Genomic DNA, 25,170 nt, shown 5'->3' on the forward strand with positions numbered 1-25,170 from the left:
GATGTTTTGGTCGTGATAGATCACGCAATTCTGAGGCACCGTTGAACCATGATTATGCATTTTCTTGCAGCCTTTCTTTTGCATTCGGTTATGTTTATGTCAGGCCCTAAAACAAAAACAGCTGAATGATACAAAAAAGATTACACAGGTGTACTTGTGACATTGTTGAATAAAGCAAAACCTAGTTAGTATAATCAGTTTCCGTACTCGTTATTCTTCATTGGGTTCCCATTAGCGTCCACTAAGTGGTCGCTAGTCTTTCTGAGGCCCGTTCCACTCTGAGATCGCAGTTAGAGCGAAGTGGCGAATAAACAACAAAATTCCATGTCCATTACTCTACATGCCCTTATGTATCTGCAGAGGGAGCCAAACGCCACACCATGACGACACACATCACAAAGTTGGAAGCATTGATTAAAACTGCCCATTTGACAACTTTCTATGTAGTTTTCGGAGATATCGACCCAACTCAGAGGCTAAATTGTGTCTGACACCAGTCAAACCTGGTTAAAAAGCACAGGTTAAAACTTGTTAGTATACTAGTATACTAGAATCTTCGATACTACAGGGGCTGATGTCCACATTTTCCCCCCCAAAAAAGTCCCTGAAACAGTCACACAACACACATAGGACAGCTGGTGGTGAGTCAGTACCCTAAAAATAATCCTTGGGCAAATTCTAGGTGCCTTTTTACAAGCAATATGAAACAGTGTCATTAGTCCTGAAGTGAAAGTTAAAGCAAATGATAGGTGCCTTTATACAACTGATTTGAAACAGTGTCATCAGTCCTAAAGTGAAAGTTGACTTTGTCATGTTTATCTGTGGTGACACGTGCAATGGGTATTGCATGAAGACTGAGACTTTGATATTGTTGTTGACTGATATGTATAAATTGTTCGGCTCTTCTTTGCAGCCAGTTCAGATGAGTTCATTTTAAATACTTTTCTGTCAATGGGTAGCTATTCTCCTTGTGAGGCCTTATTAACTGATAAGCTGGAATTTCAAGGTCTGAGGGAGGAACATTTTCTTCACCTCAAGGTTTTGAAGCCTGCCTCTTTGTACACTGCAGTGTCATGCTTGGAATTGCAATGTGTTTGCATTCTTGAAATATCCAAATAGGATACAAATGTGAGTTACTGCACAAGTAGGACGTCTGCATTGATTTATTTATTGACTTCATTGGTCATTTTCTGATACAAAGGGGGAAAATGGATCACAATGTGTCAGAAGAATTTTTTTTTTTTAAGAGTGGAGATATGCTATAACAAAAGTATTGAGATGCATCAAATGCATGGGAACTTTGGTACACATTGTCTTTACCTGAAAGTGTATCATTGCCAAGTATAGCTGTATTGTTTATTGAAAAGCACACCCATCACCTTTAGGGACAAATCTAATGAAGCTCTTGCGCTACACATCAATCATCAGCCAAATGGAATAAGATGTACTTGTGTTTGACACAGTGTTTTATGTTACACAATATAATACAACACTGGGCTATTGCTTAGATCTATAATATAGACTTATCAATATTATCACTTTTACGCAAGCATTTGCAATCCTGCATTCTTGCATTACTTTCATCGAAAAGATAACCATGAATAAATGCGTAGGAGCACTTGATCCAAAACCCTCTCGTGAAAACCTTGAGCCGAGGCGATCCAAAGCCCACATATGGCCAAGGCTGGGGGCTAGGTCGGACATCTGCTCGGCCTTGCCCAGATACAGTTCTATTAGCCCTGGCACCACTTAAAATGCCTCTGCCCAAGGCAGGGTGTAGGAGTAAACTGGGTACGCGTATCACTTCTGTAAACACCTCACGTATGACACTGTAAAATGTCAACAAAACGAGTAGCATCGAAATATGACAGCAAGGCATTTCATTTTATTTAGTCCAAGTTTCACATAATAACAAAATGACAGTGAATCAATTTCAAATATTATTTGAATCAAAACACTGTGTTGTCATTTGCATCTGCCAATATACTTACTAGGCAAAAGATCTAACTTTGAAATCAAAAGGTCATTATTAAAAAAATATATATTACTTGACACATATAACTGGAGAACAATGACTTATTGACACTACTTACTGTTACACATTCAAATCTGAGAATCCCTGTCTGTCACCCTGGCACTTCTAACCATGACTGAATTGTGTAAACATTTAGCAAAATGCTCTTTTTTGTAATGGTAATGACAAATACAAAACTGACAAATACCTGTAATAGCCTTCCTGGGGAAGGCCCTGTGCTATTGATCTGCAAAATCAATAATCAGTAACGTGAGCATGGTCAGGACACACAAATAAATACAATTCATAAACACAGCACAAACAAAAGAAAACTGCTCACTTCAAATGTCTCAATGTCTCAGAGGGTAAACTGTATAAATACAAAACGAAGCCATCTTTTTTTGTCAAAATACAAGTGTAAGTATAGGCTGGCCTGCAGTGCAAAAAGATGTATGCAGTATCACATAAATAATATTCAAAGCTGAATAGGACAGACCCAACAGTGTGAAAGAAGTGTCCCTCCTTTTTATTTTTGAGTTTACTTTAGTAAGTGTTTCAGTTGGTCCTGAAGATTTCTTGAGTTTTCCACACTGTCAGCAAAACAAAATAAGATTTGGTCACAGAATGTTGACTTTGAATGGCAATCTAAGGTGAAATGGCATAAATAGGGGGTTATTATGACTTACTTCTTCTGAATGGCCTCCTGCCTGAAGGGTTAAATGAACATAAATTAGACCTGGACACACAGAAGCTAAAGTCACTCATCTCTTACCTACAGCATGTTCAGCTTATTTGCCCGCTGAGTTAAAACTACAGTGCATTATTACAAAAATGTAAGAGATACTTACTGGTACTGCAGATGTGTGGTTATGATGGACATCTTTCTAAGGCTCTACATATATTGAGAAAAATACATTATAAACAACAAATGATGATTTTGTCACCCCTTCACACAAATAACCCACAGTTGCATACCATTGATGCGATCACCCGTTTGTCATTTGCAAATACAGACGTTTATGATCATGCCTCAGATTGTAGATTACATGAATGATTTATAAATGCCGGTTTGACATTTGGAAGCTGTATGCATATACGAATGTTTATGATCATGCCTTAATTAGTAGATTATATGAATTAACTATGGGAATGTTTGGGTGACTTACATCTTCCGAATGCAGGATTGCATCTTCTTGAATTACCATATTTCTGGCCGCTTGGCTAAGAAGCTGAAATAGATGATTTTACATTTAATGAAACAAAACCAAAAACACCCGATAAAACCAATATCAACAAATACTTTGCAGTGAAATCATGGTTTATAACAGACTAGCTAAATTACAGACACGTCACTCGCTAAGGGAAGACCAGAGAGGAAGTCCACCTTTCTTTCTGTATATATAGCGGTACACATAAAGCTCAATTTACGACAGTGTGGCGTGGTTTCCAGCACAGTTCTTAGTTTGTTTTCTCGGTTTGCACTGAAAAACAAGCCTAATTAAAGTTGAAGTTAAAAAATGTCCTAGCTACCTTAACTTACTAGCTATTACTCTACCGTCAGCTAGTAATGCTAGAACCAAAACACAGCTTTGATAGTGACTATTTTCAGTACACAAATCACTCTCTCTCCCGTTGTCATAAATCACCTCTTGACTGCGTGATCCCTTCAAAACCTGACGAGTGAGGGCGATAACATCTCCACTGCAAGACCCCACTTTATCCGATAAAAGGCCTTTAACAGACTGACCAAAGCGGGGTTGCGAATCTGAGGACGCCATGATGTATCAACATCTACGGCGTGGCAAGATGGACAAACTACTAACATTGTTAACAGGCAGAAGTCACAACGGAAATAACACAAGTACTGAATAACCAGTATCCAAATCTTTGTGTGATTTTTAATAGTCCTTTGTAACGTCACCTGAGTCTGTAGCAATTGATCTTCTAAGCAAAACTATAAGGAATAACAAACAATGGAAATACAAATAAAATTGAATACAATACGGAGTTAATTTTTATCAATTTGATTTAGTTGATTAAGCTTCTTATAAAAATACCTTATCTCACATCTGTTTCAGTTGGCTTGTGTCACATGAAGATAGTTCAGGTTAAAATATTTGGGGTCATGGGGATGACATTGAAGTTCTTAGATAAAATCCCCTTGCCACCACCTGCGGTCCCAGTCGGCTGGCGACCATGCAGAGCAGACCCCCTGGCAGTAGTGGAAGCTGAATTCAACATTCTACATTCAACCCAACAAAAAAGAAAAGAAAAAAAAACAACTACACTGAAAGCTGACAGAATGGCTTGGCTCATTTGCACTTGTCTCTTCTCTGCATTCATGATGATTCTTTATTTCCTGAAGAGGAGAGTTGTTGCATTTCGACTTGGAAAAAAGAGCCCTCCAGCTCTGCCCTCCCTCCCCATCATTGGGAGCCTCCTCAGCTTGAAGAGCGATCGACCACCCCACATTTTCTTCCAGGAGCTGCAGAAAAAGTATGGTGATACTTATTCTCTCAAGCTGGGGTCACACAACATCATCATAGTCAACAGTCACCAACATGCCAAAGAGGTGCTCATAAAGAAAGGAAAAACATTTGCTGGGAGACCACGGACTGTGAGTAGACAAAGTATTTTGAATCAGAAAATGCTTGTATGTTATTTGATTGAACATGAATCCCTTTTGTTTATAATAAACAGAGTTCATTTCTGTTTAAGGTCACCACAGACATCTTGACGCGCGGTGGAAAAGACATAGCCTTTGCAGACTACAGTCCCACTTGGAAGTTCCATCGCAAGATAGTGCATGGGTCTCTCGGCATGTTTGGAGAGGGGACTGCTTCAATTGAGAAAATCAGTGAGTGACCAGGAATGCAGTTATATACTATATGCAGATATAAAATGACTGACAGAACATCAAAAGCAACCGCCAGGAAACATGTGCTTCTGACTTATGTCATGTCTTTACCATACTGATTTTTCCCCTTTCGTCTTCTCTGTGTTTTTTCCTCTCATGCTTTCTCTCTATTTCTTTCTTCCCTCAGTCTGCAGAGAGGCTGATGCCATGTGTAAGACCCTGGGAGAGATGCAGAGCTTGGCGGTAGACTTGGCTCCAGAGCTGACCCGTGCCGTCACTAACGTGGTCTGTTCCCTGTGCTTCAGCTCCTCTTATAAGCGGGGAGACCAAGAATTTGAGGCCATGCTTGACTACAGTCAGGGAATAGTGGACACGGTCGCCAAGGACAGCCTGGTGGATATATTTCCATGGCTACAGGTAAACTTCAGTGTAGTCCAGTCATGGTAATTAAGTAACAGGAATAATCACTTCAAATGTTGAAGTTAAATGTTAAAGTCACTATACATCAACAATGGCGTTGTTTTTTTGACAGATTTTCCCAAACAAAGATCTGAACATTCTTAGGGACTGTGTGTCCATCAGAGACAGGCTGCTTCAGAAGAAATATGAAGAACATAAGGTACATGAGACGAGGGCAAGAATGTTTGGACAGTCTCGTCCGTTTAGTCTTGATGGCTGATTTAATTTTGGTGCAATGACTTTATTGGTTGTGTGGCCTTTCAGAGCCAAGTACTATGAAGGCATCTTTAGCGTGTGTCAAAACGATCTTTGTCGCCCCCTGCAGACGAACTACAGTGATAACGTCCAGGGGGACTTGCTAGACGCCTTACTGCGGGCCAAACGCAGCTCAGAGAACAACAACACAACCACCCAGGATGTGGGCCTGACTGACGATCATCTCCTCATGACCGTTGGCGATATTTTTGGGGCAGGGGTGGAGACAACCACTACTGTTCTGAAATGGTCAATCGCATATCTAATCCATCATCCACAGGTAGGGAAGGGGATTCAAGGTGGGTTTTTGATGCAAAGTCTGTCCGATAGGTCAATAAACATACTGTTCTGACTGTGCATATTAAAACTCTAAATTCATATTTAAAATAATAATAAAATACCATTCAGGAACTTTCCAAGATTTAATTTTGCAATGGAAAACATTTAATCATTACTTGACTTACCTATGCAACTGAACCCTTGACCTTAAAGCCACCAGTATAATGTCCAGAGTTTAACGTGAAATGTTCCGTTAGTGATGCTGTTGCTTGTGTTCAGGTGCAGGCCAAGATCCAGGCAGAACTAGACAGAAAGATTGGAAAGGAACGGCACCCTCAGCTCAGCGACCGGGGAAACCTTCCGTACCTGGAGGCCACCATCAGAGAGGTGCTCCGCATTCGGCCTGTCTCACCGCTTCTCATTCCCCACGTGGCTATGGCAGATGCCAGGTAAACGCTCTGTGTGTTCCTTTGGTGTAAAAGAAACAAACGTGACAGAAAAAAAGGATAGAATGGTTCCTAATATGGCCTCAAGTCAGCTATTTGGAGATTATTGAGTGACATTCAAGTCTGACCGGATTTTTGCAGTTATGTGGTAGCTGGGACAAAACTGTCATTTGTGTCATGTCTTGCAGTTCTGTAGACACAGCATAGGTGTACATTGACTGTCTTACATGGAACGGAATGAATGTCCTAGTGGAAATGTGTTTATGGCCGGAGATGATTCCCTGATGTGTGATTTCCTGTGTCTTGCAGTATTGGAGACTTCACTGTTAAAAGAGGGGCTCGAGTCATTGTCAACCTCTGGTCTCTGCATCACGACCAAAATGAGTGGAAAAACCCTGAACTCTTTGACCCTGGTGAGAACAGACACAGCAAAAAAACTAAAAACTGTTCCAACACTAACAAAAATACCATAAAAGGAAAATATCATGCTTCAATTATTGAGATAAGCTAAACAAAGCACCATCTTGCAACCCCTCTCCTCCCTTCTCTGCTCTGCCCCAGGCCGGTTCCTGGACAAGGAGGGCGCGGGCCTCTGCTCCCCGTCAGCCAGCTACCTGCCGTTCGGCGCAGGGGTGCGGGTGTGCCTGGGGGAAGCCCTCGCCAAGATGGAGCTTTTCCTCTTCCTGTCCTGGATCCTGCAACGCTTCACTCTGGAGGTGCCCGTGGGCCACCCACTGCCCTCGCTGGAGGGGAAGTTCGGGGTGGTCCTCCAGCCACAGAAATACAAGGTCCTCGCCCGCCTTAGGGAAGGCTGGGAGAAGGGCCAGGCCTTCTCGCCAGAGGAGTAGAAGTGCTGTCCAGGAGTAGACGGGATGACACTTAATGGAGAAGGTGTGTGAAAACTAGTAGTCTTTCGAGAAGCTTATGTGTGTATTTTTATTTTATCTCCTTTTATTTTCTTATTTTTTGTTAAATCATTTGTATTTGTCTTTTTATTATTAATATGTTATATGTGTGTCATGCTGGTACATGCTTGTACCTCAACTGTCTAAATGTTAACAGTGTGTTAAAAATCAATAGATATTTGAAAAAAAAAAGGGCTGTCCAGATGAAGATGGCCATTCTGTTCTCTTCGAGCATGTTCTTCTTTAAATATTGTAGTCTCATTCTGTGCTGAACACGTTTGTCATGCTTTGTGGTGATGTGTGTATGTTGCAGACACTAGTGTGTTACGTTCATAAGGAATATTATAAATCACATTAAAAACAAAGACCTTGGTATTACAGTTTTCTTCAGGACACATGCAATAGGACTGTATTTCTTTGAACAAAGAGCAGCACCAATATCTGCTCTTGAAAGCCACAAGTGCATCACCTGCATGTATGGAAGTGAAATCACCCTTAAACAGTGTGTGCCTTCATACTGGTTGAACCAGTGCTTCAGAAGCTTATGAAATCATTCCTGATATGTCAATAATAATAATTAAAAAAAGGACACAACAGTCTTTAACTTTAACAAATATTCTCTTTATTTACACGTAATAATCTTCAGTATTCACTCATTTGGCTGACTTGAACCATGACAGAAAAGGCTATGGTTTTAAAAAACAGATATAGTACCTGGACTCACATGGAAAGCTATGGCTCCCGCCACCTTGATGTCAAATCAGACATTGCAAATAAACCCACTATGTTGTTTAAGTTGTTGAAGTTAAAACAGTGCAATGACACCTTATTCAGGCAAAAGAAACCATAATAATAATAAAAAAAACTAAAATAAACAAAACAAACATCATATAAGATTCCATATGACTTCTTTCCAAACCATTCTTATTTGGTCGCAATACATGAAAGCTGGTGTGGATAACTACGAACAACGACTGTGGAGGAGCACCATGGATTGGACAGCTGGTTTGTTCAGTCACTCATTCACCATGACTGCATGACAGCAAATGCCATTAGATAAAAACACAAAGCAACACAAAGTTAGTCATACCCATACGCAATACACCTGGTGGCAGCTTCTGTTCTGTTTTTTTCTGAGGCGCCTAGCCTATATGCGGTCATAAATGTTTCAGTACATGGGGTACATCGTTTGTAGAACCCGTGTTTCTAGCCCCGAGACACTCAGGTAGGTAATTACGCTATCTGACGGCTGATGTTTTCCTTAGAGAATTAGGCCCACCTGGTGCCATCTCCAGGGCTGATGGCCTATCAGTGGCCTTTGAACTGTGGCCTATCTCTATGTCCTCTGTGGAGGCCTGCCACTCAGGTGCTCCACATGATGGCTCAGATAAACACAATACCCACAGAGTAGAGTCCATTTGGACAGGGATGACAGCCAACAAACCCATGCACTGAAACTCACACACACGCATTCAAACTTTCCCTGTTCCCCCCAACCACCCACACACACACACACACACTCTACAGACTTTCTGTCCATCTGACACACAACACAACACAACACGCGAGTATACCTTCTTCTTCCCGCAGTGTGGAATTTATTGTGGCAGCTTTGGCCAGTTTGCCAATATTGGCAACAGGCAGGACACCAAAACTTTCAAGCCACAGAGCTTCATGCTATAAACTGTAGACACGGTCCTCAACGACCAATATACCACAATATGTCTGCATGCTCTTGATCCGATAGGACACTAGGAAAGAAATCTCCTACTGATAGACTACCCAGAAAGCTACACAATCTAGCGCGTATGACTGTTAGTGGTAATAACATTCCCTTATAGTGCCATGACATTAAATCCTTCCCCTCTAACACCAAAAAGTACACTATCAGCCAGACATGCCATCTTTTTAAAAGACACAAAAACTCTTCAAAAGCTTTTTTTTTTCATTTTTAAGGGCTTGTTTACGAAAACTACTACAACCTGTCTGACCAGACACTCCAGAACAGGACTAAACCAAGCCAGAGTTAAGTTCAGGAAATGCATTTAATCTCTCGTACTGGCCTTGGCTTCGTCTCCTGGTCTTGAGGCTCCAAACACATAAGATAAGGCAAACGGAGAGAACAAAACAATGACTAGAACCAAAAGAAAAAAAAGAAAAAGGCACCATGATAGTTAAGTGTGCTTTCTGAAGTCATAACATGCTGATGATGCAAGGCTCCACAACGTTTGCAGCACAGGCAGTCTTTTTTAAATGACTGGGAATAGGGGAAAGATCCTATTCATTTTTGAATTTTTGACATTGAAACAAGATGATGTGAGATGTGTACAGTAGGCGACATGGGTAGGCACTGCTAAGGAGGGGCAACGCTCCAGTCAGCCTCTTTGGGTTCAACTGTCCATTGAATGGGATGCTGACTGAAGATCATCCACACACACACACACACACACACACACACTAGAAACATGTGCTTGACTGTTTTAGTCCCACTCAATCATTACACTCACGTGTCTTCCACGGAGTGCAGTGGCTTTGATTTTCAACCTTGAATTTTGAGGCGTTTTGACGCATCGGTCTTACATGACGTGAAGTGCTGCTTAACAAACTTGTTGTCGGGGGAGTCAAACCAGGTCTTCGCGTGTTTCAGGTTTTTCTTTTTGTGGTTTGTTTGACTTAAGAAGTTTCCCTTTTTTTGCTTCTTCTTCTTCTTCTCTTTTTTTTTTTGTACAGTTCCTCAATTTTGATTTGCAAGGTTTGTTCTAGGTTTTTTGCCCCTCCAAGGTTGAGGTACCCCAGGATGAGGGCTAGGCTCTGCAGTTTGCACCATCACACACAATAAGTGTAATCTGCAGTGCCCATCTGCTTATTTGAGACCGGTTCATGTTCAATTCTGCATTCATGAGGCTCCTTGTTCCTCTCAATTAGACACAAAGTAAATCTGAAATCACCTTCTTTCAGTGTGACATAGGCTATACAAACACCGCTAAATGTACCAATACAATATGCTTCCCCCTAAGTAATATATTCCTCTTACTGAGGAGGCGGGGACGTCTGTTATGATACAGGCTACTACTGAATATGGCTACACAGGGTACTGTAAGTCTTAACTAATAATGTTTTCTCTAATGTCCCAGTGGACAGCACGTACAGTACTGGACAGAGAGGCTGAAGCAACGCAACCCCCTTTTTATATTTGCTTGCATTGTGTAATCCTGTCCCGCACACTGGGACAAGGTGTACTTACGACCTGCTACTAAAGCTCGTGATCCCGCCAGTGACAGTGAGCACAGTTCTCTCTGCAGGCTCACTGTTAGGAAACACACAGGCAGCAGGCTGGCGGGATACCAAACACAATATCCCCCGCTATCCCACAAGGCACCAGGGCTAGCCTTTACATTGACTATCTTACACACGTCAACACTGGGGATGCCAATCAGTTCAGCAGAGGCAATTATTCCCCCTTCCTCCCGCAACTCCACAATTTCACATAACACAAGTTGACGAGCATACTGCTCACACACGCATACTGCTCACACACACACACTGCTCACACACACACACTGCTCACACACACACACTGCTCACACACACACACACACACACACACACACATATGAAAGTACAGTGAGGGAGTAAAGGGATGTCGCACAGACTAAGGAGACTTTGTGTCTCGGTATGCGATGCTAAGTGCTCAACTCTGGCTCTCAGCGCTGCCCTGGGTGTGGGAGCCGTCCTGTTCGCTGATGGTGTGCAAGTGCAGACAGACTGGGGAGCGTGGCAGAGAGGCCTGGGCGTGCTGCTCCTGCTCCTGCTCCTGCCCCTGCTGTGGTTGATGATGATGGTGGTGGTGGTGATGCTGCTGCTGCTGCTGCTGCTGCTGGGCCCGCTCCAGGCCCTCGGGGGCCCCACGCTCCTCGTCCCCCGGCGCCACCGGGTCGTGGCGCTGCCCGTGGCCCTGGACTACACCACGAGGGTGGCAGGTGTCGCAGAAGTCACGCGGGCGCAAACCATCCTCCTCGTCGTCCATGAGCCGCTCAAGCTCCTTCATCCGCTCTTCGTCGTCATCCTCCTCCTCCTCGCCCTCCCCCACTCCTCGGCTGCACACGCACACCTCGATGCCCGAGTCCCCGGTGAAGCGCCGGTGGCGCCCGGGCGTGCGGTCCTTGTCGTCGAAGGGCTCGCAGCCCGGCTCCTTGCAACAGTCTCTGCCCTTGCTCCGTGCCGGAGGGGTGTCCCCGGCCAGCGGCGCCATGTGCGGCAGATGCTGCCGGCCCTCAGGCAGAGTCCCGGGGAGCGGCTTGCCATCGTCCCCCACCCCTCTGGGGCCGAGGCTGGAGACCGGCAGGTGGAGCTGCTGCTCGGGGCTGGGGGCGGAGGTGGTAGAGAGGGCCCCGGGGCCGGAGAGGCTGGCCGGGCCCTGGGGGCAGTGGGTGTCCGGCTGGTCAGTGTGTGTGGGGCTGCCACCGGTCTCGATCACCACTGTTTGAGGCGGACTGTAGGGGGGTGGGGGGGTCGGAGGCCTATTGACCACCTCCTCATAGGCAGGCAGCAGGTAACTGGGCAGGAACCCTGGAGAGAGTTAACCAACACAGAAGGAGAAATAAGAGAGGGACATATGAAAGGAGAGGAAGAAAAAGAAGAAATGAGTGAAAGAAAGAAAGAAAGAAGGGAAAGGAAGGCCTTACTGAGGTAAAAGGGCAGTGTGGTGTAGTTGTGGGCCTCTCGGTAGGCGATGAGGTTGATCTCGTGCTGCCGCTGCTGCTGCTGGAGCCGGTGTTTGGTGCGGCGGTGGTGGCACACGCAGCAGCAGATCAGGATGATGATGATGGTCCAGACCAACCAGAACCCTGAGATGGAATACAAACAGCACCACAACCAGGTCATGACCAAAACCTTCACCAAACAGACTCCCACTACCTGCAGATATGCCCACACTGCAAAGCTGGCAAGGTGTATGGTGGTGGGTGCTCCACAGTCAGTCATGAAGGGGCATCATTTTGGCACAGTGAATGACGATGACGGCTCCTTATGCTGAATTGAAATCATTCCAAGCTTCTATAATTTTGTGACCTGAACTAAGGCATAGGGATTCTTCTCTTCTCTTAGAGTAATACCAGCACAGTCTGTCATTTTTGCACTTCCAAGATACAAAAAAGAAAATACTTGCAAAACCCTGTTTTGGAGGCTGGTGACTTAAAGAGTTTGACGACCCCCGTGTTAAAGCATGAAATACAATCATCAGCTATGCCTGCAGTGTGTGGCTTTCCACTGATAGGATCTAGAATACATCAGGGGTTAGCAATGTAATATCCTCTGGGCTCCTGTGGCTACAAGTCTTCATTCCAACCCACAGAAAAAAAGGCTAATTCAACTAATCAATCATCTGATGACTGAGATCGGTTAAATGACGGAAATATAATTAAGTTTCTGAGTTGGAATGTAAACCTGCTGCCAGCACAAGGGCCCTTGGTGGATAAGATCACCCACTCACTGCACTGCGTGCCAAGTCTATTCTCCAACCAGACCCTGAAATCTCACCCGGAGCATTAGAGTTAGCACGCAGCACCGTTGCTAAACGCTAGACAAAAACTCAGACTGAAAAGGAGTCATTTATATCTATCAAGTGGAATTACTGGAGGAAAGAAAAAAAACAGAACAGGCTCATCCCACTGCTCACACCTCAATGCTGGAGCACTTGGCATGTGGTGTCACATTCTTAGTGTGTCCTGCTTCACAAACAACCCCGACATCTACAGCCCTTAAGCCATTCCTTTTCTACACTTTGCAGTGGTACTGGGAGAAGTGTTTGACTAAGTGCAGGGTGCCCACAATGTAACACATCCATAAAAGTGTGGGAGAGCTCAAATGAGCTGGTCTTAGAAAGGATTTGTCTCTCTACAAAACAAAGGGTAGGTTTAGCGATATATGACAGCCCATCATTTAAACAAACCTTTTGTTCACTACCTGATTATACAGTTTGTGAACGGAAAATGACGAATCGTGTTACACAACTGGACGTTTCATAACACTGTTGTTGCTGGTAACCCTTTTCAGCCAGTGCATATGTCCAATCAGTAGCATGCAAACCCCATCTGGGGGGACTGGGGGGGGGCTGTGGTCTTACTGGCCTTAAGGCTGCACCAAGCCATCGGGGGTGCCTGTGGGGGTCAGTGAGGGAAGCTTGGGGGTCTGCATGCTAAATATACCTAATTATTTTTGATTAATTGATGTGGAATAAGTCTAAATCGGTCTGGAATGCCCCCGGCAGGCAGCTGCATCAGCCTGGCGCTTATCAGGCCCCTCAATTAGTCCTGTGTGGGCACTCCTGCACCAAGGACACATTCCGTTGGCAAAATGGTTGGCATTTTTGCACTGGGAGGGGTGGTTGGAAAACACCGCCGACTGGGCCTAAGCCAAACAGTGGGTTCAGTGCAATGCCGCACCAAAAAAAGACCATCTTAGCGACTTGGAAGGTGATGAGCAGAGTGGCCGTTTCCTCATCTGGTTCAATTATGGTCATTTAGGCACGCTCTGACAAACACGAGCAAAACAGCGGCGCACTCAGGGGAGCGAGCGCTCGTCAGGTCACGGGAAACAGCTGTGGACAGGCTGTGGCGTCATGGGACTGAGCCCAAATGACGCTGTACTCAGGCCTGGAGGAAACAAGGGAGTAAACAGGACAAATGAGAAGAAAAAAGAAAAAAAGACAGAGAAAAAGACTGGAACAGCGAGAGAGAGAGAGAGAAAGACAGAGGGATAGACAGACAGAAAGATAGAGGGGGAACGGTTTGCTTCCCCAAAGGGAGAAACCTAAGGCAGCTGTTTACGGGAGCGGAGGTGATCGGGTTACGCTGGCAGAGGTGGCTGTCTGTGGGGTGTTATGCGCTGGTTATGCCGACGTGAAGAGGGGCCAAGAGCAGAGGCTTGACTCAGCAGCTAACGCGGCAGAACGCCGGTCGAGAGCAGGGGCCCGGCCGGGCCCTCGTTATTAAAATAGACAGAACGCCCGGAGAGGGCTGATGTAACCCGAGCCCAACGTCTCCGTCAGGAACGGGCACAAACACAACTTTCCCAATAAGACGCCTGTTTTGTCGGACGGTGAATGGAAAAGAGAGGGGGGGGGGACTGCAAGCAGAATCCAAAAGGTCAAGTGGAAGGTCAGGACCTTCAACTTAGTCTTCACTTTGCTTTCTGGCCTTGAACTGATATATGGAACAGAAGGGAAAAGGCTTCTAGTCAGATACCATTTTTCACAATTCTTTACTTATAAGAAAATGGATAATGCTAAATGTCCATACTTTTGATTATTATTTATTGTTAAATAGTACAAGCAGTTCATGGTATGGCTGTCCAAGAAACAATGCACGTTATTAAAACCTCTCTTCTTTGGGAGGCAGAAAAAGCTAAACAGTCTGATTCATGTAAGCTGTCAGGTTCTCATGGTGTTCAACCAGAGGGGAGGAAAACAAAGCAAAGAAAAGCACTGAGGTGTTTTCATCTGCCACTACAGGGGTGGGGAGGCCCTGAAAAGCAGGAGAGGGAGAGAGAAAGAGAGAGAGAGAGAGGGAGAGCGAGAGAGAGAGAGAGAGAGAAAGAAAGAAAGAAAAAGAAAAACACTTTTCATTCCATTCTGTAACCACCCTATGAGAAGGCAGGGCTGTTGGGATGTATGCAATGTCTGTCCAGTGGGAGAGCTGGGACTTCCCTCCTGTTAAGAGGAGCTCCAAGCAAAACACATGTGTTTTTCCACCTGGAAGACCCTACGGCATTCAGAATGATCTAGAACTGCACTGATGATTTTCCATCTGCACTTGACCACTGCTTTGAGGAGATGCCACATATTTGAAACCTAAAGATACTAAAAAGGTGTTGGTGTTTTTTTCACCAACTGCTCGTTTAAATATAGAGTCGCCACTGGCCACTGAGCTCACAGGCTGTCTGATTCTTTACAACTGACATCACACATCACACCCTGCCAGGAGGAAAAACTGGTGTGAATTTGTTGACAACCAGTTGATGCCTTTAACCTTTAAAATGCAACAGCATCATCACAGAAGGTTTCAGAAGCTTCTAGAGGGTGGAGCACCTTACACAAGACAAGAAAGGGGCGGTGGTGTTATTGTACATACTAAAGGAAAATATAACATAGGTGTTATTATTATGTCAACCCAACCGCCAAGGCCCAGGGCCAGTTTGGCATTCTGTAGAGCCCCCTTCCTGTGCTGAAGGCTGCACTCGTCTAACTTCAAAAAGAGCCTCTTCCCAAACATGCTCGTTTTTTTTTTTTTATCACTACAGGCTGGTCCGGCACACAGAGGCGGCAGGAGGGTTGCAAGGGCAGGAGGGGGGGGGGAGGAGTGAAGGGTTGTACTTACACCACAGCTCATAGTAGTGACTGCAGCACTGGTACTCGCAGCAGTAGCCCGATTCACAGATGTAGCTCTGATTCTTTGGCCCCTGGCATAGCAGCTTGCTCTGAAACAAACAAACAAACATACATAAACACAAGTTCATATCAGACATAAGCATCTTTAGATTACTACAATTGTGTATTGCTTCCGACAAGAGTCCAAAAGCTCCAATACAAGACCCCAGAGACTCAAAGAGGTCCACTTTGATGACTTGGAGATTTTTTTTAAAAATAAAACAGCACCTCCCCCCCAAAAAGCATGCCTGTTACCTGTCTTATCCAGACAAAGAAAGGCATGATGGTCAGGGAATCCAAATGAATGAGCACAAACACTCTCTCCCTCTCTGTTTCTCACCCTCTCTTATAGCACAGTGAGGGGAACTCAGGCAGATACCGCAAAACGTCAAGGCCACCGTGAAAGAGGCGCAACGTTGAGGGCAGCTTTGTGATATCCTGCAGTAGTGGCCAGGAGTGATGTGGCACAGTGAGTGTAAGAGTGTGTGTGTGTGTGTGTGTGTGTGTGTGTGTGAAAACTACCCTGACGGGCGGCTGGTGGTCTGGATTTAAACACAGCTCAGCTCAGCGTGGTGTGGCGCTACCCACCCACATTTAAGAGCTGGTCCAGTGTGCCAGGGAATGCGGGTAAACAATCCACCATGCCACAGGCCAAGCTGGCCTCAGTCATCCCGGTTGTGACAGAGACTGTGAGACTCTCTCTCTCTCGCTCTCCCTCTCTCTCATACAAACATATCCAGAGCCTTGACTAGTATACCTTGGACATGACTTGTACGGCAATTGGTAAATGTTTACAGTATAAAGTATCCATGGTTGGTTATTGTGAGGCAGCCAGGGCACCACATGATTGTTCTGTCTAGTGGCCACTCGAGATACAACTACGAGAGGGTTGCCTTGAAGTGTAGCCATTACATACGTATGCATGCCAAATATCAGTAGTCTGGAGGACAAAGTAGTACTGAAATTATGCCCATTTATTTATAGAGTGAAAAGAATTTGGACCTTCAGAATTTACTAGAGGCCTAAATTCACCATTCATAACAGGTGAAACAGATGAAAAGGTAGGTTGGTCTCTCAAAAATAACATCCATGAACCAAGATGGAGATTACCAGATGCTGCCTAGTATGATAATCCTGAACAAATTAACATCTCAATTATTGCTATCTTACTTTTACTAGTATGGCTATCAATGATGACATAATTTGGCGTACAACCACTCTATGAATTCTCTGTTCATTGTGACCCATCCTCCAGGGCACTAACCTTTCAGCAGGTGACTTGCAATGCCTCTTGGGACTAGTTCCCCAGGAGAAATATTACCCACTAAACAAACACTTCATGTGGTTTTTCAAACACAGCACACTCATTTAAACTACAAGCACAGCACCCTCATTTAAACTACAAGCACATAACTCCATCTTACTTCCTCCAAGGGACCAAAAAGAATGAGGAGAATGGAAATTCCTGTCCTATGGAAACGAGTTTGGCCGGCTCTCAACCACTTACCGCACAGCGCTACAGTGTTTATGTAAGAGGGCACCAATGAATAGGCATCTTTTTTTGAAAGGGACAGCCTACACGAGTGCAGAATAAGGCCACACAGCAACTGAATCAGTGTGTGATTTGAATTTCTTTTCCATGGTGCAAGAATCAGTAACAGTAACCTACTTTTGAAAAAAAAAAAAAAAACTATTCAAATGCAGTGGCCTAGATACACAGAGGGGAGGGAAAATACACATTCAAAAAACAGTACCCACTACAGCCACTAGCTAAAACTTGGATTCTAGACCCCCACAGTTCTCCATTCTTTTCATCAATCTCATTCTACATGCGTTGTGAATTTGAATGGTCCATTTTGTTTCCCCATTTGCTACTCATGTAGGCCAATGCCAAGTGATCTTGTTAGAACTCACAACAGAAGAGGTACAGGCATGACTGGCCAAACATGTGATTTCAGTGGCAGATGGAATGAATGAATTAATGAATGAATGAATGAATCACACACACACAGGGCCTACATTTTGTTATGTTTATAGTTTTATCAAAAGCACCTTGATGTGCTGGGAAAGCAAGTATACGTTTTTATCACTCCTTGTTCTTCCAAGAACTGCACCCCTGACCTTGGCGATGGCAGTGGCAGAGTGGTGGCAGAGTGGTGCCAGGAAAAGGGAACGGCCTACTGGAGAGGCAGACAATGTCAACCAGAGATCCTTCACACACAGTGCATATGAACCTTCACACAGACCAGACAGACGTATGGGGGCTGAGAGCATGTATATATTGTGGAAAATCGTCTACCATGTTATGCCAGATTTTTTTTAAATGTCTGATGCTTTTGATCATTCATCTCCAACTTGGCAAATGGTTTGCCTCTATGTACATAAACACACCAAACTGCAACCGGTCCTGTAGCCCAGCAGTGGAGACAGGAATCAGAGACACCAATGTCATGGGCTGACAACATATAATATGGGCCTCATTAAGTACTCGTTGCAGTACTCTGTATCGGCAAGTACAAGTATTACTTTGTCTGAAAACAGTGGTATCAGCCACTTATTTTATCATCCTAATGCTCAGTTTATCCGCCAGTGCGAAAAGGTCATATATCCGTGCAGAACTACTGAACATTGGACAGAGTAGTTAATTTAAGTTAATAGCAACTTTAGCAACTTCAGTAGTAGGGGTGGGAATCATGGAGTAACTCATGATACGATACCATCAAGACACATTGGTCACGACAACGATATCACATCACTGTTAGAGGCCTATTTTGATGGTCTACTTACTGCCAGTTATTATTGTGTTTCATGACCATTAACCCTGGACATGAAGATGGACGGTAGTTGTGCTCTGGAAAATCAGAATCGGTTAAAAAATATCTTAAGTCTGAAGAAAATGCATCGATATTCGGGGTCAGTGTATCGATAATGTATCAACAACAGAAATATTGTGAAATTTCACCATATTGATATTTTGTCCCACCCCTATTCAGTCACATTCTGAAGGGGCAAGTGAGAGCTGCGGCAGCTCCATGGATCACCATGCCAGCAAGAGAGACGTGGCTCAGCTACTGGTTCACGACAGTTGGTGAGCTGATCACTGAATCATGCAGACCGAACTAAGCACTCCAGTAAGAGCAGGGGTGGCGGGCTCTGTATCTACATCAACAATGACAATTTTTTTCAGATTTAGGACTGTCTGTTTACTGTGGGCTGAATGCAGCTGTGCTGGGGCTAGCTTAGCATTAGCTTGTGGAGGAATGTATACAGCCATGATAACATCAACAGAAAACTCAGGAGGCAGAAAATGGCCTACATTTAAGAAGTAGATATTCCAGATCTGGAGAACAATAGCTCTACTGCACTGTGGTTGGTACACCAGTCATTGTGGATGTAGATACAGAGCCTGCTGTCCCTGCTCTTAGCGGAGTCCCTAGTTCAGCCATCAGTAAACAGCAGAATGCTCACCCTGATTGTGCCTTCATTGTTGCAGGGGATTTGAACCAGGTCAACTTACGATCTGTGCTCCATTAATTCCATCAGCACCTGCAGTGCCCTACCAGGGGCTCAAACACTCTGGAGTAGACTAGGTATACACAAACATCAAACACTCATATACCCCTTAGACAATCTGATCATCTTTCACCGTTTCTGACACCTGTATCACCTCACATCAACAAAACCACATGTCTGCCAATAAAGAGTCAAAATGTGGCTTGAGGAAGCCACCTTATACCTCCAGGACTGCTTTAAGGAATCCACCTTATACCTCCAGGACTGCTTTGAGAAAGCCACCTTATACCTCCAGGACTGCTTTAAGGAATCCACCTTATACCTCCAGGACTGCTTTAAGGAAGCCACCTTATACCTCCAGGACTGCTTTGAGGAAGCCACCTTATACCTCCAGGACTGCTTTGAGGAAGCCACCTTATACCTCCAGGACTGCTTTAAGGAAGCCACCTTATACCTCCAGGACTGCTTTGAGGAAGCCACCTTATACCTCCAGGACTGCTTTGAGGAAGCCACCTTATACCTCCAGGACTGCTTTGAGGAAGCCACCTTATACCTCCAGGACTGCTTTGAGGAAGCCACCTTATACCTCCAGGACTGCTTTGAGGAAGCCACCTTCTGCCTCCGGGACCTGTTTGCACAACCGGCTACACATGGCAGAGAGGTGGACTTGGAGGAATGCATAGCCATTGTGCTCATCTACATCAACTGCTGTGGTGATAACGTTACAGTAGAAGAAAAATTAAGATGTTCCCAAACCAGAAACCATGAATGAACAAACATGAAATCTCTTAAAAGGACACACTGTCCTGACTAACCTAAAGGAACAAGGCCCACATGTGAGGACACTATTCAGATTAGAGCTCTGCTTTCCATACTGTCCCTATTCCTAGCAAGCTCCCCTATAAACTCCACCAGCTAGGCCTCAGCTCATCACTATGCAACTGATCTTCCTATCAGAACATCCTCAGGCAGTGAGACTGGCCCCCCACCTATCCTACCTACCCACCCCACCTGAGTACTGGCACACCACATGGATGTGTATGGAGCCCCATCCTCAACTCCCTCTTCACACAAGACTGTGTTCCTGCATTCGCCACTAAACACCATTGTTGAGTTGGCAGGTGACTCAACTGTATCAGAACAATCTGTCCCTCGACACGGCAAAGACCAAGGAGCCTATCCTAAATTTCAGAAGGTCACAGTATGAGTATTGTAACGACCCCGCCTCTTTTGGTTGCTGGGCTGGCTGTTTGTCTGTCTGTGTGTTTGTCTTGCAGATGACCAGCAGGTGTGTTCAGCTCATCAGTGATTGGGAACACCTGGGACCAGTACTATAAGAGCAAATTCCACTGGTTCCAAAGGAGATTCTGACGGAGATTCAGAGAGAGAGAAAGGGGAAACTTTGCTTTCACAATACAACACTCCACTTACTGAGCTAGCATGCATGCATCCACGCCGACACCACTGATTAACTGACTGTCAAACCTCACCGTAGCTTGGACTGTTAGTGTCCTGGCTAATTGTAATAAATCTTTAGTGTTTTGGCTTTTAAACCTGTGTGAACTTCTATTATTTGTCATGTCTGTGAGCCGGACATGACAGTATGCTCCTGTAAACGGAGACAGTTAAGAGTGTGTTCAGCTTCAGGTTTCTTCTGGGCATTCACATCTTAGAGGACCTCCCATGGCCCACTGCACTGGTCAAGAAAGCCCAGTAACGGTTAATTTTCCTGAGGACGATGAGGAAAGCTGGTCTGCCCATGCAGATGCTGGTGACCTTCCACCGCTGCACAACAGAGAACATCTTAACATGCTGCATCTCTGTGTGGCATATCAGCTGCACAGCAGCTGTTAGGAGAGGTCTTCAGCGGGCCGTATGCAGCGCACAGAAGATCATTGGGATACAGCTTCCAGCTCTGGAGGACATCTACAGCTCACGCTGATTGAGAAACAGCTTCTGTTGTAACATCAGTCCCTAGGGATTGATATATTCATCCACTTTGACAGAGTTTGTGTTTTTAATGAAGACTCACTTTGTGCTTTTAATGAAGACTCTACATCTAAACTTCTGTACTGTTTTGGTGTTGCTGCTACATTGCACATCTGAGCTGTTACACTACTTGCCACTGTCTTTAGAGCACTGCGCATGAAAAGTGCACACTTAATGTTATTCTACTTGTGCAATGTCAATACAGATATTCTATTCTATGCCATGACTCAAAGATTAAATATCCATAACCCTAACCTACTGAAAAACTACTAGAGGAGGTCAATATTCCTCTTGAGTGGGGAGGAATCGGATGTGCAGATGTGGCATTTAGAGGATATATTTTAAGGAGAGAGAACCCCAGCACTGTTTCTGTTTACAGCAGTTTTCCTGATTACTATAAACAGTCCGACAGGCAGGCAGTCCTAAAGGCTGGCTGTGTTGTTTTCTGGTTGGTAGTGTCAGCATACGTACTTAAAGGTCAGAGGAAAACAGATGAGTCTTTGCATTACAGTTGCACAGCGTCTTCAAAACCCCTCACTTCATCGGATGACTTTGCAACCTCAGTTTGGCCCTCGGCGACAATTATATCTCAAACAGTGACAACCCAGTAAGCCATCACAAACATACATTAACCCCACAAAAGATATGCCTCTAGCAATACAGTCTGCTTAACAAAAGACATCAATATCTGAACAGTGTGACTGTCAGGCATTATCAGTCCACTCTGCTGTTATCAATGTACCAACAGGTGATGTGAAGGGATGGGAAACGTATTGTTTTTTAAGTAGCATACCAGCTCTCGTGAGAAAATCTACACCCAACAAGTCTTTTTCTCTGTTCAATGCTAATGGGAAGCCTGTTGACAAGGACTCTAAGACAGTAAGATATAAATAGGGATCCAGGTGCATCACTCTCTCTGTCAAGTGCACATTCATCTGACGTATTTGGCCTATAGGAGCATGTGTGATAAGTCAACATACGACGTTAATCATGTCACACGTGACTTTCTTTAGCATGATTTAATTTAGTAAGGCAGAATTAGGCCTGCCAGCTTACAGTGTTCACTGTACAATAGCTTATACGTCAAATTCAGTGAGTAAGTCTTGTAACCAAATTCTAGGCTCTCAGGGTAGAGGACCTTTATCATGCTAACGTTACACTGACGTTACCTAACGTAAACTAGGTCATATAACTTGTTTACCAATTGAAAGCCTTAAGCTTTCTAATAGCCATCATTTCTAATAGCTATAGATAACGTTGCCAGCATTTTGTATAGAGAGCAACAGCAACAGAGAGAACAGTTTACAGGGCAGAGTCGTCAAATATTATGAGCGTAATACTTAACGTTATCACAGTTAGTAGTTACCTTGCTAATAAATATGGACAGCTAGCTAATGTTAGCGATTTTCTTGAGCGTTGACGTTAGCATTCTGCCTGATTACCTTCCTAGCTAACGGTAGTTAAGTCTCTGTGCTAACACAGCTAGCTCGCTAGGTAAGTTATCTTTATTTCAACTTTACAGCAGTTCGTCAGGATAAGATGTTTCAGATAACACAAGAAATAGGCCAATGGCGTTACTTTTCCTTACTTGTCCTTAGACCAATATGTAAGTTGTAGTGGGCGAAATTATCAAAACTACATTGTCTTGATTAGTAAACAACAAAGTAAGCAGGCTATCACCAGCTAGCAAAACTTAGGATAGGTTACCTCTGTGATTGTTCCTTGTGTTGTCGCCGAGTTGACGGGTGCAGCAAAATTCAAAAGAAACAATCCCATTTTGAGCAAAGTTCAGTTGGCTTCCCTTATGCCAAACTTTGTTTTCACTGTCCGTACATTTACAGTCTAGGTCAAACATGTACCTCACTACATAGTAAGGAAACGTTCAAATCCTTCGTTCTTTCTTCAACTGTAGCTACAACTCCCAAAGTTAGTATAGAGCCCGCCCTCCTACTTTACAATTGGATAGTTCAAGAGGATACTTCCTGGTATTGGCATTAATCAACGTGGTTATTGGCTATTTCATCTATCAGTTAAAGAACGAACCAGCTGTCACTGTTAAAAGGTGTGACTTCAAGTCACTATTTTGATTGCTGTGAAATCAGGTGGCCAGAACGGCGTAGGCTAATAGGTCCATTGTTGTTGGAAAAAAATATGGAGCTGGTGTAGGGGGATTTTTCTCCCAAATGTATGACTGTATAAACTCAGAGAATATCCGAGTTTCTTTCTCGTAAATTCAGAGTTTTGTCTAGGAATATTACCCCTCCCCATGTCCGTGTTTATTTATGTATTTGACCACAATGGCCTTAATGCGCCGTCGTAAAAGAGAGACAGAAGAATGCTATGGAAAAAAGATGGATCGATGTTTGAAGTTTGTAGCCTACTGTATCAAAGCCGTGAAAAAGTCATTGCTCACTCGCTCTCTCATTTCATAGGCCTATCATATACTCAGCAATTTTGCCATCTACTGGCCCCTGCACCATCATCCACCTGTTTAATCAATTTCAAAACCTATTGCGGTTGTTTGTATAGAGTTTTATAAATAGGTTATGGCCTGTTATGTGTAAGAGTGGCCTAAATAATTGAGCTCTTAAAAAACACGAGCCAGACAGAGAGAGATAAAGTTTCCCTTTTTTTCGACATTATCACAAAATTAACCCTTGTTTGAATGGAACAGCAGAGCAGAGTGACAAGTGTTTTGTGAAATAGAGTTTAAGACATAATCAAGTAGATTAACGAATTATGTTGACCTTATTTTACATCAGGTGTTTAGATGGGCCTAATGTGTTGTGTAAAATGCACAACCCATTATATAATACATGCCTTTTCTGATTTTACTCAAGCTTAGGGAGTAGTATAACTTGCAAAAATATGTACCTGCATCACAGGTATGTTTGCAGTGCAATCCTTAATAAAATATGTACCTGCCTCACAGGTATGTTGCAGTGCAATCCTTAAGGGCATTTTATCAACGGCTAATCAATTCATAGTGTGAACATTGAACCAAAATCATTAATAATCATTTTAATATCATAAATTAGGCTATGGCCATAAAAATAATGAACAAATGAGAATCATTCTTTGCCATGACCTGAGTTATGGTCATCGGTTTTCCTATTATTGGTCTAGTCTTTCATGATCAATTTCCTTCTTTGCAGTTTGTTTATAATTGGTTTATAATTTATAGGTACTGTTAGAGTTACCAGACATATCCATCTGAAGATTTGAAGTTGTTGCAGACAGCATTAGTCTAATGAATATAAATGACAAGAATCATCACTCGTAAGGCGCCTTATAATCAGGGGGAAACATTTGATTAAAGGCCCAGTGGGCCGATGTTACAATGGTTTTACAACAAACAATATTACAACATTGTTTTCAGATACTTTTGCCTTCTAATTGTTTATGTTTTAAGACTTTTTTCAGGATGTGTTTCACTCTACAGCTTTGAAAACTGATTTGCCTTTATGTACATCAGTATGTCTGTGGGAACGCACTATGGCTAAGATATACTGGGACCTAATTTCATTGACGGGAAACGAGCAACAAGCTAAGTCTATTGCACATGAACTAAAGCTGTGTGGCGTGTGGGAGCATTGTGCTGACCTACCCACGTTTGTGCTTTGGCTATTGCTCATGGTATTAAATTAGCAAAATAATTTAGCCAAATTATTAAATCGTTTACATTTAGTCATTTAGCAGACGCTTTTATCCAAAGCGACTTACATATGTGCGACTTACAATGTATACACATTTTACATTTACACTGATGGCACACTGCACATCAGGAGCAATTAGGGGTTCAGTGTCTTGCTCAAGGACGCTTCGACAGGGAATCGAACTAGCAACCTTCTGATTACTAAACGACTTCTCTACCACTGTACCACTGTCGGCTTTAGTTCATGAAATTAGGGCCCACTCTCTCATCAGCTCCCCAGGAAGTTACTATCATTTTATGTTATTAACTAATGTGTAGACATCTACACTTGTTAAACAAGTTTCACCTGTTCATATTCATAATACTTTCATAA

The 25,170-nt window shown here is 43.7% G+C and overlaps 3 protein-coding genes across 5 annotated transcripts; 1 reads left to right on the forward strand and 2 right to left on the reverse strand.

Annotated features, from left to right (window-relative positions):
* Positions 1-2,543: 2,543 nt before the first annotated feature.
* Positions 2,544-3,931, reverse strand: borcs7 (BLOC-1 related complex subunit 7). 2 transcript variants are annotated; one of them, XM_012840411.3, is made up of 5 exons: positions 3,661-3,931; positions 3,181-3,243; positions 2,863-2,906; positions 2,701-2,721; positions 2,544-2,604 (listed from the first exon to the last, which is right to left on the reverse strand). In XM_012840411.3, exons 1-5 carry the CDS (start codon positions 3,790-3,792, stop codon positions 2,553-2,555), a joined length of 312 nt encoding a protein of 103 aa, XP_012695865.1. In that variant the 5' UTR covers positions 3,793-3,931; the 3' UTR covers positions 2,544-2,552. The 2 variants fall into 2 exon arrangements, with proteins under 2 accessions (XP_012695865.1, XP_031434856.1); XM_031578996.2 differs by having other exon boundaries at positions 2,701-2,750.
* Positions 3,932-3,937: 6 nt separating this feature from the next.
* On the forward strand, positions 3,938-7,580 carry LOC105911586 (steroid 17-alpha-hydroxylase/17,20 lyase). Its single transcript, XM_012840404.3, has 8 exons — positions 3,938-4,631; positions 4,733-4,871; positions 5,059-5,288; positions 5,404-5,490; positions 5,656-5,865; positions 6,144-6,313; positions 6,620-6,723; positions 6,872-7,580. Exons 1-8 carry the CDS (start codon positions 4,107-4,109, stop codon positions 7,156-7,158), a joined length of 1,752 nt encoding a protein of 583 aa, XP_012695858.2. The 5' UTR covers positions 3,938-4,106; the 3' UTR covers positions 7,159-7,580.
* Positions 7,581-7,814: 234 nt separating this feature from the next.
* On the reverse strand, positions 7,815-23,092 carry wbp1la (WW domain binding protein 1-like a). 2 transcript variants are annotated; one of them, XM_012840408.2, is made up of 4 exons: positions 22,850-23,092; positions 15,591-15,690; positions 11,901-12,062; positions 7,815-11,784 (listed from the first exon to the last, which is right to left on the reverse strand). In XM_012840408.2, exons 1-4 carry the CDS (start codon positions 22,916-22,918, stop codon positions 10,907-10,909), a joined length of 1,209 nt encoding a protein of 402 aa, XP_012695862.1. In that variant the 5' UTR covers positions 22,919-23,092; the 3' UTR covers positions 7,815-10,906. The 2 variants fall into 2 exon arrangements, with proteins under 2 accessions (XP_012695862.1, XP_012695863.1); XM_012840409.3 differs by lacking the exon at positions 22,850-23,092 and adding an exon at positions 15,896-16,111.
* Positions 23,093-25,170: the final 2,078 nt, after the last annotated feature.

Source organism: Clupea harengus, chromosome 13 (assembly GCF_900700415.2).
Source record: "Clupea harengus chromosome 13, Ch_v2.0.2, whole genome shotgun sequence".
Taxonomy (NCBI): domain Eukaryota; kingdom Metazoa; phylum Chordata; class Actinopteri; order Clupeiformes; family Clupeidae; genus Clupea; species Clupea harengus.

Excerpts from the sequence above, each read along its gene's own strand:
- LOC105911586 (XM_012840404.3), top strand. The coding sequence starts at position 4,107 with ATGAAGATAGTTCAGGTTAAAATATTTGGGGTCATGGGGATGACATTG. Across the intron at positions 5,866-6,143 it reads ATCTAATCCATCATCCACAG|GTGCAGGCCAAGATCCAGGC; the intron begins GTAGGGAAGGGG and ends GCTTGTGTTCAG. Across the intron at positions 6,724-6,871 it reads CCCTGAACTCTTTGACCCTG|GCCGGTTCCTGGACAAGGAG; the intron begins GTGAGAACAGAC and ends GCTCTGCCCCAG.
- wbp1la (XM_012840408.2), bottom strand. The coding sequence starts at position 22,918 with ATGGGATTGTTTCTTTTGAATTTTGCTGCACCCGTCAACTCGGCGACA. Across the intron at positions 15,691-22,849 it reads CACAAGGAACAATCACAGAG|AGCAAGCTGCTATGCCAGGG; the intron begins GTAACCTATCCT and ends TGTTTGTTTCAG. Across the intron at positions 12,063-15,590 it reads TCACTACTATGAGCTGTGGT|GGTTCTGGTTGGTCTGGACC; the intron begins GTAAGTACAACC and ends ATTCCATCTCAG.
- borcs7 (XM_031578996.2), bottom strand. The coding sequence starts at position 3,792 with ATGGCGTCCTCAGATTCGCAACCCCGCTTTGGTCAGTCTGTTAAAGGC. Across the intron at positions 3,244-3,660 it reads AGGGATCACGCAGTCAAGAG|CTTCTTAGCCAAGCGGCCAG; the intron begins GTGATTTATGAC and ends CATCTATTTCAG. Across the intron at positions 2,907-3,180 it reads CAATCCTGCATTCGGAAGAT|AGCCTTAGAAAGATGTCCAT; the intron begins GTAAGTCACCCA and ends CAATATATGTAG.